Source organism: Staurois parvus, unplaced genomic scaffold (assembly GCF_062004578.1).
Source record: "Staurois parvus isolate SC_StPar_1 unplaced genomic scaffold, SC_StPar_1.0 ptg000155l, whole genome shotgun sequence".
Lineage (NCBI taxonomy): Eukaryota > Metazoa > Chordata > Amphibia > Anura > Ranidae > Staurois > Staurois parvus.
The window spans coordinates 9,186,972-9,200,205 of NW_028317951.1; the positions used below are offsets into that span (position 1 = coordinate 9,186,972).

Genomic DNA, 13,234 nt, shown 5'->3' on the forward strand with positions numbered 1-13,234 from the left:
AACGGAGATGCTAAAACCCAGCAGTAGTTAGTGCACTGGTAAATGCACTGTCATGGTTGGATCTGTAAGACTTAGTGGAGTTACAGGGAGACAGTACACTGGACAGGAGACTTTTGAGGTACTGTTTTGTTTATTATTGTGGCTTTGTTTTGTATGTTGAAGGCTGATTAAGAGCATTGGAATAAGCATTGCTGGATTACTAATTAGCAGCTAACAATTTTACCTCTGTGATTTCCCAGATTAGAGACATTTTAAGGAGATTATAATATATGTATAGCTCTTTTTACTTCTAAAGCAATACAGCCCAATAATTGTACTTTTGGCCAATAAAAGAAACAAACAGACGTCTTATAGTGTCCTGTGCTTGGCCATACCTGGAAGTATAGGGTATTTTCATTTGCTCCCAACAGCGAAACTGAGCTAATAGGACAGCAAAAGGCAGGTAAGAATAAGCTGATGAATGGGTCTTCATCAGGGACGGACTGACAACTCATGGGGCCCCCGGGCAATAGGGGATCATGGGGCCCCTGTGTCCTTGTCCACACTCAAAGCACACCTAAAAAAGCCTATAAAAGGTACCAGTGGCATTTCATGGGGCCCCCTACTGACTCCGGGCCCTCAGCAGCGCCCGAGTGCTCGAAAGGTCAGTCCGCCCCTGGACTTCATTAAAAGAGCTTTTTTGGCAATACTTCTCTTCTGGGTCACAGACGTGCATTTACATATGCTCTCCTGTCACCAAGAGTCAGCTAACAGCAGGCTAAAGCGTGCTGTCAGCTATTGTCACAGAGCCACAACATATAGCCTAACCATATTGTCTGGATCCACCCAGTTGCCAGATTGACAGCTGGCTCTGGCTCTCAGTGTGTGGCTGAGAGTCAAAGCCAGACGCATCCACGATCTCTCCAGCCCAGCACTCCAAGACGACATAGAAATGAATGGTCAGTGGTCATACGATCGTTCAGTTCTTGGGCTTAGAGCCGACAAGGGATGGCTGCAGCATAAGACCAATGATGCTACACAATATAGTTAACAAAAAAACAAAACCAATGCATCACTAATGAAAATGAATATAATAGTGACAACCAGTTTGTAAAAAACCATAATGGATGTATAGGACAAAATTAGTAGAACGGATTATGCCAAATTTGATACAGTAAAGATAACACCATTTATAGAGTGCACTTTTTACTCCTGACCTTGTCCATTATAAAAGAAGGAGTGGTTCCAAGATCTTTTGTCAAATCAGTTTTGGAATATCTGACCAACCCCTATTTCATTTGACATGTAGTAACAATTGAACATACAAACCTTAAATCTGAACCGATTCTTGCTCTGTATTTCTGCAGTGAGATGCAAGTCCTCTATTTCTGTCCCAAAAACAGTAGGGGAGGCCAGTCTTTTAAGATGAGCATCAAATCCTGTGGACAAATCATACAAAAGTTATTAGATATTTATACAAACATTTTTTTTAAAATTACATTAGCTAATGCAAAAAACTTAAAAGTTCTATTCTCCGGATACATTATATTGAAGAAACTAGTTGCATTTCTTATATACCTGGAGTTTATTCTACAGTGTTTTGTTCCACCTCAATGATTGTGCATTTTCAGCCTGTCATTTTTAACCTATTCCCATCACTTGGCACTTGGGGAAAGCAACCCACAACCCCAGAACAAACCCATATAATACTTCATGATATTTTTTTGGTTCAGGTTCCTACTGGTTTGTCTTCATGGAACTCTCTCGATCTTATAAAATTTAAGCAAACATACTTTTTATATTTTATTTGCATTGCGCATTCTAAATGTTGTATTGAGATTGTGATATGTTTATAGCTCTTGTTATATTGTCAAAATAAAGAATAGTAGTAGAAAAAAGTTCTATACTTCCATTATGAGCACTTTAGAATACCGGTAATTGTTTAAAAAGGGTTAGAAACTTAGTCAGGTTTTATTGCTGTCTGTTGGGTCAATTCACTAAAGATAAATAGCACATTATTTTTTTATTTTTTAACAACTCATGTAGTTATATATCAAAAACAGGCAATTCGTTAAAAAATGCATTAATTATCACGTTTAATTTTTTTCTTTAATTTAGTGGTATTTAATGCATTTTTTACGTCTCATTTTACCAAAGTCCAGACATCTGGCTGCAGTGGGACGTAAAACATTTAGCACGGTATTCTCACCATAAATGTGACAGTTACAACTCAGGGATTCTGTTTGCCAGGGAGCTGGTACCCACTTACGTCCTAACAATCAGTGGCTCATCCCTGCTCTGCTCATTCAGCTGTCAGGAGGTACGCTCCTGGCAAAGCACCATGTGCCCATGTTAAGGAGAACAAGAGCTTATTCCCCAAAATTCTGGCCCAGTGATTGTGGGGGTATGCGGGCAGGAGGCTTATCAGAATCTGGAGGGCTTCTAGAAACTGGCACCCCATGTGAATGAGTATAGGTACACAGTACCCCTATTTATTTACAAAAAAAGTACCCTAGAAACAAAAACATGTCAATGTTTCACAAGTCCTTTATTTAAAAAAACATAATAAATAATCCCACAATGTCATTGGCCAAATGTGATGATGAATGGATGTCACCTGGGTGGCCCTGCCCCTTTATTTACTTTAGTGGCAGGGACCCAGAGATGTCATTAGCAACACAAGATCAGATGTGTCTTGACAAGGAGAAGCCTTATTTGAACCCTCCAATCAGGCTGCTCCCAATATACATTTGCTAGGTACAGTGACCAGTTAGGGAGTATTATATTAGCCACAGTACAAAAAGGAGAAGGAGATATAAAATTGTTACCAAGATGGGCTCTCTCTTTGGTGCTGGGAGACATAAGTAGTCAGTGTGACCAGATCTGAAGCTGAGAGGTAAAATGTACTATGTACCCCTTAGGCTGGGATTTAAAAAATGATGTAAAGGCAGAATTTTTAATGCAGGAGAGACATGCCTTGTCTCTTCTGCATTAAAGCGCCGCACATGCCTGTCCACCCCTGTACAGTATGTTGGGCAAGCGCAGCTCAGCTCCACCCATCAACTAGCAGCTGCCTTTGATTGGGACCCAGAAGCCAGCCGCCCAAAGATGTCAGCGGCTGTCAAGGAGTTCCAGGGACAGCACATGGCTGGATTTTATGTGAGTAAAGTTCCACTTTAATAATTCACAAGGAGGGGGGGCTGTATCTGGGGGCCCCTTATTGTGAAAAGGTCTAGTAAGCCTCCCATAAGTACCACAAGTACTAGTCCATTGTTGTGAGGAAGAGCACGTTGTCCTTCCTCATCAACATGGAAACCAGGTGCTTTGCCAGGGGGGTCCCCCTTGCCAAGGTACCTGCACATGTTGAGAGCATGGGACCTGGTATGGTTCAGGAGGGAGGGTCTGGTATGGAATTTGGAGGGGGGGCATTATGACATTTTTTGCCATTAAAATGAAAACAAGACCCAAGGGTATGGATTTTGGAGGAACCCTCAAGCTATTTTTTTAACCACTGTCCACATTACTATGTTTGCCTGTCAGCTGTCTGAAAGCTGACAGAGCAGATCAGGGATGAACTATTACCAATGAGTTAAAAAAAAAAAAACAAGATCATGCAGCGCATGTGTTTTCTGTTGCATGTGTTGTGTTGCATTGATGTTCAGGTGCACACGTGTCTAACATGCATTGACATGAATGGCATCCAAAATGTATTGTCACAAATTGTGTCCAACATTCATTAATATGCATTGCAATACATGCATAAGGAGTGAAGCTGAGGGATGAAGTGAAATTGCATTAGCTATGATAACTTAACGTGTTACTATACCCACAACAGTAAAATCAGTCTGTATATGCAATAAATATGCTTGTTATACTCACTGTGGAACATAAGGGGTTAGCCCTCCTCATGTAAAAAGGCTGTTCAATCCTGTCTTCCCTGATCCTCTCTTTCTTCCACAGTCCCCAATACATCTGCTGATAGTACAGAGCACTAAGGGACACTCTGCACATTCTCATTTTGGTGTATATTGCTAGAGGTTTTTTTTTTTTGGGAGGGGGGGTGTGTACATGTGATTGGCACAGGGCCAATCAGCACTGTCCAGACAGAGGATCATGGGTCATGCAGCCTTATAGGACAATCAGGGAGAATGAAAACTCATCCTACAATCTTTAACCAGTGCTTGACCAGACGCTGATAGAAAAGGTATTTAGCAGTTTATATTTACTAATATAATTGCATTTCCATGTTATGTGTACTGTGTTTGACCAGATATAGCGAATGAAGGGTCGTGGGTTTAGTGACACTTTAAGCAAATGTCTGCTTCCTCTATTTTTTTTAACACTGATGTTCTTCACATTTATTTAAATAAATTATGAAATGAAAGTAAACTCATCTCTGCCCTGAGTAACACTACTAAGCACACGAAGAAAATGCTGTTCACACAATGCAGTTTACCTTTAGTGTCTAAAAAGACTAAAAATAAAGGCTGTCGAAAATCTGTGCCAAGCCCAAGCCACCTCTACTGGAAAATGAGGAAACCCAACACTATATGAAATAAGCATAAATAACTTTTTTCATACACTAAAATTGTTAAGGATAAAACAAAATCAATGCCTATTCATTTTCTATAAAAATCTACATCTAGATCTGCTATATTTTGTAAGCAGTCAGTGCATAGGGCCCAAGTGTCTGCTTTCTGATTTTTGAAAGAAATACATGTAGAAAGAACCACCAACAAATTTTGGCATTTTGCTGAATGGATATTTAATCAATGTACTTTTATTCTCTCTACCTTTTGCATTGGGTTTGTTTCCTCCAACAACTTCATAACCATGTTGCTGGGTAAAGAAACACCAAGGTGCAGATCTTTCATTATAAGGAATCCAGCAACATCCACGTTGTTTGCAGACAAGCTGTAAAAGTAAAGGTAATGTTAATATAAAAGAGATCCAGAGAAACCGTTAATGCAACCCAGAAAACTCTGAAGCTGTGCAAAAGTCAGGAAATTAATTTGATTTTTGATTAAAACCCATCTTTAAAAAAAATTAAATGCACATATTTTTTTTTTTGCAGGACAAAGTGTGCATTTACTATTTTTCTCACTGCAGCCTGCAAAGCATGGCACCTGCGATCAGCAGTTCATAGATGAAATCCCAGGCTCCTGTAGACTATTCTTCCAGCACCCTGCCCATACTGAGGTACTGCCTTTAGTTGGAAATCTGGGAGGCGGTTTCAAAGTACTACGAGTGTGGTGAACTGCAAGTCACTACAAGAACAACAATGAGCGATGTGGCTGTGTGGGTGGAGATAATCCTAGCACACTGTCATGGGAGGTGTGTGTGGGTGGGGGCGCTTGGTATTATGTTACATGTTACACCTTCAGTATGGACTACGGCATTGCCCGAGGGTTTGGGGTCAGTAGGGGGCCCGGTGAGAGGCTCACTGGGCACAATTCAATAAGCGGTATCTTACCGCATCCAAGTATGCGGTAGGATATCGCATAGCATTTAAAAAAACCCTTTGAATTCACCAAAAAAACGTTACTAGAATATCAAGTCATGCAGTATTTTAGTAGTGAAAACCATGCGTTAATGTTTCAGCTGTCAGCGGGGTTCTCCACTGACAACTGAATATAAAAGAAAGCATTGCCGGCAATGAAAAACATTATTTAAGAAAACGGCGTATGGATTTTGAGGGGAACCCCCATGCCAAAATAAAAAAAATGGCATGGGCCCCCCCAAAATCCATACAAGACCCTTATCCAAGCATGAAGCCAGGCAGCTCAGGAAAGGGGGGGATGAGCGAGCGCCCCCCTCCCCCCTCCTGAACCATACCAGGCCACATGGCCTCAAAATGGGTGGGGTACTTTGGGGCAGAGGGGGCTCCCCCCCAAAGCACCTTGTCCCCATGTTGATGAGGACAAGGGCCTCTTCCCCACAATCCTGGCAGGTGGTTGTTACATGTTCCAAAGGTGAACTTATCCTTTAATGCATTCTCTTCATTAAGGTGAAAAACATTTTATAATTAGCTCCCCCCTATGCCAGTCCTCCTAAATACTTTCCTGAGCCTGATCTCAATCCAGTGCTGTGCTCTCCTTGCTGAACTTAGTAAGAGCATCATTAGCCATTGGCTTCTGCTGCTGTCAATCAAATCCAGTGACAAAGGACTGGGGGTGGGCAGGGTCTAGCTCAGGATTAAGCCTGAATGTGTGCCACCATAGGAAGTGGCTTTCTTGTCAAAATACACAACAAAATTTCAGGGGTCTACACATACTTCTTTGTCTAAACACAATGGGTTGAGCTAAGAATACCTAAAGTATATCTAAAGCCACAACCTTACTTTTATATTTTGGAAAGACTAGGGAACAATTAAACCCCTTTTCTTGGGAAATGCTTGCTTAGACAGGTGTCTTTTGAACAGGTGTCACGAGTAGAAGTGTTTCACTCTATTCCTACTTGGGTGACAACTAAAATTGATTTTTTTTCTAGCTTTTAGTCTGAGTAACATTGGTCACCAAGAAAAATAGATAGGAAATGTACCCAAAAGGGACAAAACAATAACAATAGAACACTGATAAGGGGACTACCCCTTCTCCCCTCTATCTCAAGACCCAAGGCAAAAAAGTTTGGCTTTAAGCATTGTTGCTCCTAAAACAACTTTGGGAATTAAAGAAGGTCCCAGAGCCATTACAACTGGTTTCTGTGAGACACATTACCTAAGCAGAGAGTCCTATTTAAAGCAGTATTAAACTCAAAACCAAAAAGTCATACTGTATATTGCAGCTTACCAATCATTAGATGTGGTGGCTACATTATGATTCGCTCAGGATGAAGGAGCACAGGGGCTCCTTTGCAGGGAAGTCTTGTCAGTCTGGGGTGAGGGGAGTGGTAGATGTACTAGCAGATTTAGATACACACATACGGTCTTCGCCAGTAGATCCGCCTGCTCGCTGAGCAAGCAGATGTCAGGTCTGCATCCGCTCTGCATATGCAAAGCAAACACAAACACAGCCTGCTGTCCACTATGGGCAATTGGATGTAAATGTACCACCTGTCCATTTACATCTGACTGTCATCTGATCCAATCCACTAGATGGATGGAGAACAGATCCCCATCTGTCTGTTTTGATTGGATTGGATGCAGGCGGGTGTAAATGGACACAAGTGCATTTACATCCACCGCTCCTTAGAGGGCAATGGATGGTCTGAGTGGGCCCATCTGAAAAATGGACAGGCAAATCCGATCGGTTCGCCCATATGAAAGGGCTTTAACACCCTATAGTCAAACTCCAGAGCTCCCACTGCTGTTATGCAAGCAGTTATAGCAACAGTTTTTATCTCCCTATATTGGGATGAAGAATTTACATGAATAATAATAATAAAAGCTGATCTTTGTAAGAACCCCAGTCAGTGGTAAATGGTTTGTCTCATCCCTGTAACTGGTACATTTTAGCAGAGCTTGTTCTGCTGAGAAACAACAGATTTACCAGATTGCCAGGTGAAAATAAAGGAAAGAAAGCCTAAAATAAGAAAATCAATGCAGCCACCACATCTATGAACTGGTAAGCCACAATATAATGTTTGCTTTTGGGTTTAATACTGCTTTAAGGTCTATCTGCACCTCTGATGCCAGTTTCTGTTTAAGAGTGGAATAGAAATTGGTGCAGGGTCTGCTCCTAATTAACAAAAGGATTGTGGCAGTTTTCAGTATAGAAAACTGCTGCAGAAACCTGTCAGGTTGGACCTGGCATGTGGGATGTAAACTGTGCAGGCAGCTCACATCCCTCTCTTTCTGCTTTTGCAGTTATTACAGCGTATAAGCAAATTCTACAAGGTTAAAAAACCAGGACCCTCCTCACCCTCTCACGCTCAGTTAAGCAGGGTGGCAAGCAAATGAATTGGAGCATACAGCACCAGCTGAACTTGTCAGTGCTGTGTCTGTCACAGACACAGCATAGGACACAAAGCAGATCACTCCTAACTATTAAGGGGGCCTTTGTTAATGCATATTATTATTGATTTTATGTAGATGTTGCCATTGGGGGTTTGGGGCTGATCTAATAAAGCTCTACTTGCATGAAAAGTTGTAGCAGTAAGAGGCTGTGTTCCTTGTGCATATTTCAAAGTTGTTTCTTTATTTTGACTGGAACAGTCAACACTAAGAACTTAGGCACATAAAACAATACAAGAAAAATAGTTAAAACAATAAAAAATAAAATTGTAGGTTTTTCGAAACTGTGTTTAATTAAATGCAAATGCAAGAAGGGCCTTTTGATAACAGAAAGTACCTACACATCTCTTGCTTTCATCACAAATCCAAAAAATAAAGTTACACTTCTTATTTAAAGATACTCTCCAGAATTCATAAACAGTGCTCTGTGTTCTGATACACGCCTCTACACGAAGAATGTTGGTGCTTGCAACAGACTTGTTTACCTTTTGGAAATGGTTATGTGAATGTGTAATATTATAATTTTCTGATGATCTGAATCATTTAAGTGTGAGAAATATGCAACAACAAAAAAATCAGAAGGGGGTTAATACTTTTTCACAGCACTGTGTATATAAATATATATATATATATATATATACACACGCACACAACCACTTTCATAGACAGTAGTCCCACTCTAATAACTCTGGCCTGTCTCTGTAAGCCACCTTAGTTTCAGTCCTATTTACATATAGTTTCCTAGCCTATGAACTGGTGATAATTCTTTTTTAATTGTTAAAGTTGTTTAAAAAAAAAGGTACAATCTGAATCTGTTGCATGTGTTAGAATGTGTTAGAAGTGTTACGGAAACTGTGGCAAGGCTTTCATGAATTTGGAGCAGACTTTTTAAATGGACCATACCTCCAGAAAAGTGTCATGAATGCTTCATTAAATTCTCTTTGTTGTGTTTTTCACTGATTTAGTGAAGGGCAATTTTGTTTGTTTAAAGTGATGCTAAAGGCTATTTTTTTTATATAACAAACATGTTATATTTATGTGCTCTCCGCAATGGGTTTGCACAGAGCAGCCCCAGTCCTCCTTGTCTTGGATCTCCCGCCGGCGCTCCAGGCACCTGTCCCCTACAGACTTCCCCTTAGCATGCTGCTTGCTATGGAGGCACATGTGCGTGCTCACTCCTGAGTTGGATCTGTGTTCCCATTGACACAGAGAGCGTGGCTCAGGCACACCCCTGCTTTCTCCTCACAGACTGTGATTGTCAGCAGCAGAACCCCATGGCTGCTGCTGCTGCCTCTCTGTCCAATGAGGAGGGAGATGCCACTCTGTTGCACCTCTCTGGATCGAGATGGGGCTCAGGTATGTTTTTAGAGGGGCTGTGAGGGGAGCTACATGCAGAAGGTTATTTACCTTAATGCAGAGAATGCTTTAAGGTAAAAACTTCCTGCCTTTAGAACCACTTTACATCCACCTTACCATATCCTGTCTGTTTATGGCCATAACATTCACTAAAAAAAGCCAGCAACCTAGAACAGCTGTATGAGGTCTGAATAAATGGCTGTATAATATTAGGATGTATCTGTTTAGCAAACCATTGGTTTAGGATGTTCAATTGGCCCAGGAGCAAAAATCTATAGTCTGCATAGCTTTGTCCATAATTCTAAAGTAAGGGCTAAACCCTTATAGGTTTTTTTTTAATTATTATTTTTATTTGTGATGCAAGACTAATGTGATTCTGGTTTAGGGCCGGATCATGCCATACCCGCACATGAATCGCACAGGAACAAGCTTTGTGTTCTTGTGCAATTCACACTGTTGCAAAACACATTCCATTTGCGATCTGCAGTGTGTGTCAATACAAACGACACCCCAAACACAATTCGCAACACGCGTTTGCCCAAACCTGATCACATGGTACTTATGTGCCATGCGACTCTATTGCAGTGTGTTTTAAAAAGAGCAGCATGGTGTGAATCGGCACTCAGCTGAGAACTTTATGTCTCTTTTAGATGCACCTCATCTTTCCTTCAGTATTGAATGTATTGTAATTGTACTGTCCCCCTTTATATTGTAAAACTCTGCACAAACTGTTGATTCTATATAAATCCTGACTATAATAATAACTATAATCTGCTTGATTGTGCAAAGTCATTTAAAGTAATGAAAATCATATATATCACTGTATCACTAAAAACTTGATGGTGCTTACCTCTGAAGCTCCCTCCTCTGGATGACAGTCTATCCTGGAATCTACATGAATGTCAGAGCACTGAGGTTCAAATGGAGGGTTCTTCGATGTAAGCGTTTCTGTTGTTGTGTCTGGTGGTACTGTCTCTGTTTTTGAGAAATAAAAACAGACATTTATTTTTATTATCACTATTTTACTAAAGAGTAAACTGCTGGACAGATTTACCATTAACAATGGGGTAAAATGATCCTGTGTTCCCTTTAAACACCCAGTCATGTGCAGGAAATATTAAAAGCTAGAATTTCTTCTTTGCATGATCAGATGTTTAAAATAAACATGCTAACGTTCCTCACTTTTATTTCACGCTATATATTAAAGTAGAACTAAAGGCAAAACTTTTTTTTCCCATTTTGAATATAGTAAGGGAGGGTTATAACCCTTGTCAGAATTTTTTTTTTCGGGCTGTGTCTCATTTCGGAGATTTCCATTCACTTCTTGTCCCATAGGCAGCCAGGAAATTAAAGTAAATCCCTGCAAATTAAGGAAATCCCTTGGGGACCCCCAGGTCACCAGAACTAGCGTCCCCATTTGTCCCCACACAAAATGCTGTATGCGGCAGTCATGCTATTCGGGTCTCAGTTCCCCCATGCCATCAGTTCAGAATAAGAGACATAGCTGCTGTGACTGCCAACCCCCCCCCCCAACACTCAAACATACATACCCTCTCTTGCCTATTACCTGAATCCACATTTCAGTCTAGGGGCCCTCATAAAACCGTCATACTTGAAAGCGTGAGCAGTCAGAAAATCAATCAGATATCTTGCCAGATCACTCCCATTGTAAAAACCTTAGCTGGAGTCTTTAGCAAAACACATTTCTGTCTCTCTCTCCTGGTAGAATCAATAACCCCCCCAGTGTATTTCATAATTTCTGAATTATCAGTACAGCCAGAAAAATTACATATTTACCTCCTTAAGTAAATTAGTAGCGTTGTGAGCCCAAACACCGCTACCCCAAGAGTACTGGGAGCAGAACTGGACTAGTTTTTATCCTAGGTGAACTGGGCATCCAAAACCTGTCATATTTATATCCATTCAAAAGATAATCGCAAAATGGACAATAATATACAAGTTAGTGGACTGTAACATGTAGGTATTCAAAGATATTAATACCTATAGAAAACTGTATCTGGGACATGGTCATAAAAACAGTGACATCCCAGCAGCCACAACTTAGACCAGATGATTGGTCAACTGATTTCTTTCAACACCATGGGCGGACTGACAACTCATGGGGCCCCCAGGCAATAGGGGATCATGGGGCCCCTGTGTCATTGCCCAAGCTCAAAAAAGCCTAAGAAAAAGGTACCAGGGGCATCTCACGGGGCCCCCTACTGACCCTGGGCCCTCGGGCAGTGCCCTAGTTTCCAAATGGTCAGTCCACCCCTGGTCAACACTCTATCTAGGTCCAGAAAAGGGGACTGCAATCACATTTGACAGCTCTCCTGAACTATCAAAAGAAGGAAGATCTGTCAAGTTATGAGAGCCATTGTACCATTTTGCTCATTGATAGACGTCTGCTGAAAGAGTGCTTGATAAGTGTTGGCATTTTTCAACCCTATTTGGCTGTTGCAGTGCTGTCTCTTTATTACCATTATATTTTTTCCTGTATATATTTTATTTACACCATTTTTTGTACCTTTTCATTAGTAAACCATATTTTGAAAAATGTTAAAATTGTCTCTCATGCCCTAATGCAAAATTCAAAGTAGTAATGCACCGGTATCAGTTTTGTAAGACCAAGAATACTTGTGGTCCGGAGTTTTTGAGGTCCGGATGTAATGTCTCACACTGCAGCACCCTGATTGACGTGACATCAAATTTCCAGAAGCCACCCTAACGCAACATCCTCCTGCGTTTCTCTCCATAAAGGCAGCGGTTACAGTCAGCAAACTTAAAGGTATTGGTTTTAGTATCGGAGCATTAGCACAAGTACAGGTATTCGTGCAAATTCTTTGCATCGGCACCAATACTGGTATCGGTGCAACGCTAACTTAAAGAATACCTGTTTCTTGAAGAGTCCTACTACATGGTAAATCTCTGGATATACCTGTCTGTGGTGACAGTGTGTGCACAGATGTTTAAGTCATAATTGCTACTGCTAATATTGTAAATGTTTACTACTTCTTGAAAAAAGTAGCTGGTGGAAGTTTAAAGGGGTAACTGCTTAGTTAACTAAACCCAGTGACAATCACTTTTAGTCTGTTGGTACCCAAATTGTGGTCCTGCAAGCTGGAAAATCTTTGTGCAGGGTGAGGCTGAGAGTGCCACTGTTGTGAATCAGTAAAAGCGCGGTGTGAGGTTGACCAGTTGGTGAAAATGGCAGTGGTCTGACCTGCGTTTGTTAAAGGGACAACCAAAATTTGGGATTTTCTTTACTTTTACTTTCAAGGCTAATGGTAAACATGACAAATAGAGATGGGGATTCTCCTAAACTAAGGCACAGAGCAACAAAAACTGACAGGGGCTTTAATCCCTCTGCACTCTATCCAAATTAAAAAAAAAAAAGATTTTGCCTGTAGTTATACTTTAATACCATCAGTGCTGTAGCCCTAATAAGAGTTTGCTGATGTTTTAAAATGCCACAGGAGATAAGGGCTAACTTCCACCCAAACTTGCCAGTTGCAAAACTATTTTAACCCAATAGATTCATACATTTAAAGTCACACACCACAGATTGTAAAAATCAGCAAAAAGTCAAAGTTCTTCTCTGCCTACTTGTTTCAGGTCAATGACTAACTAGAAAAAAAAGCCAGCGGGCAGACTTTATTGCAAAGGGGATGTACCCTGGTGAGTTTATGAAGTGTGTCATGGCCACCTTTCAGAATTCTGTCGGGGCACAGCACTGAATGTTTCGGGGGCAGATGAGGTCAGAGGTCGAACTGAGGTTTGAGTGTTCCTACTGGACACTCCTTCCTAAGGGCACTCCCTTCCCCCTCACTGTGCCCACACTGACTGGCACATGGCCAAGAAGTTTTGTTTGAATGGTATCAAATTTATGACAGCTTCCTAGTACAGACATGAGTACTGGCAGACCAGTGAATATCGGCTCAGAGTTGC

General features: G+C 41.0%; 1 protein-coding gene across 2 annotated transcripts in view; it reads right to left on the minus strand.

The window, feature by feature from the left end:
• The window catches only part of SI (sucrase-isomaltase), a 302,245-nt gene that overhangs the window by 248,623 nt on the left and 40,388 nt on the right, over positions 1 to 13,234 (minus strand). For both annotated transcript variants that reach the window (XM_089675454.1, XM_089675455.1), the window contains exons 2-4: positions 10,137 to 10,261; positions 4,773 to 4,893; positions 1,309 to 1,418 (exon numbers count right to left, since the gene is read on the minus strand). In XM_089675454.1, coding sequence (XP_089531580.1) covers positions 1,309 to 1,418; positions 4,773 to 4,893; positions 10,137 to 10,261 — 356 coding nt within the window. The remainder of the gene's footprint in view (positions 1 to 1,308; positions 1,419 to 4,772; positions 4,894 to 10,136; positions 10,262 to 13,234) is intronic.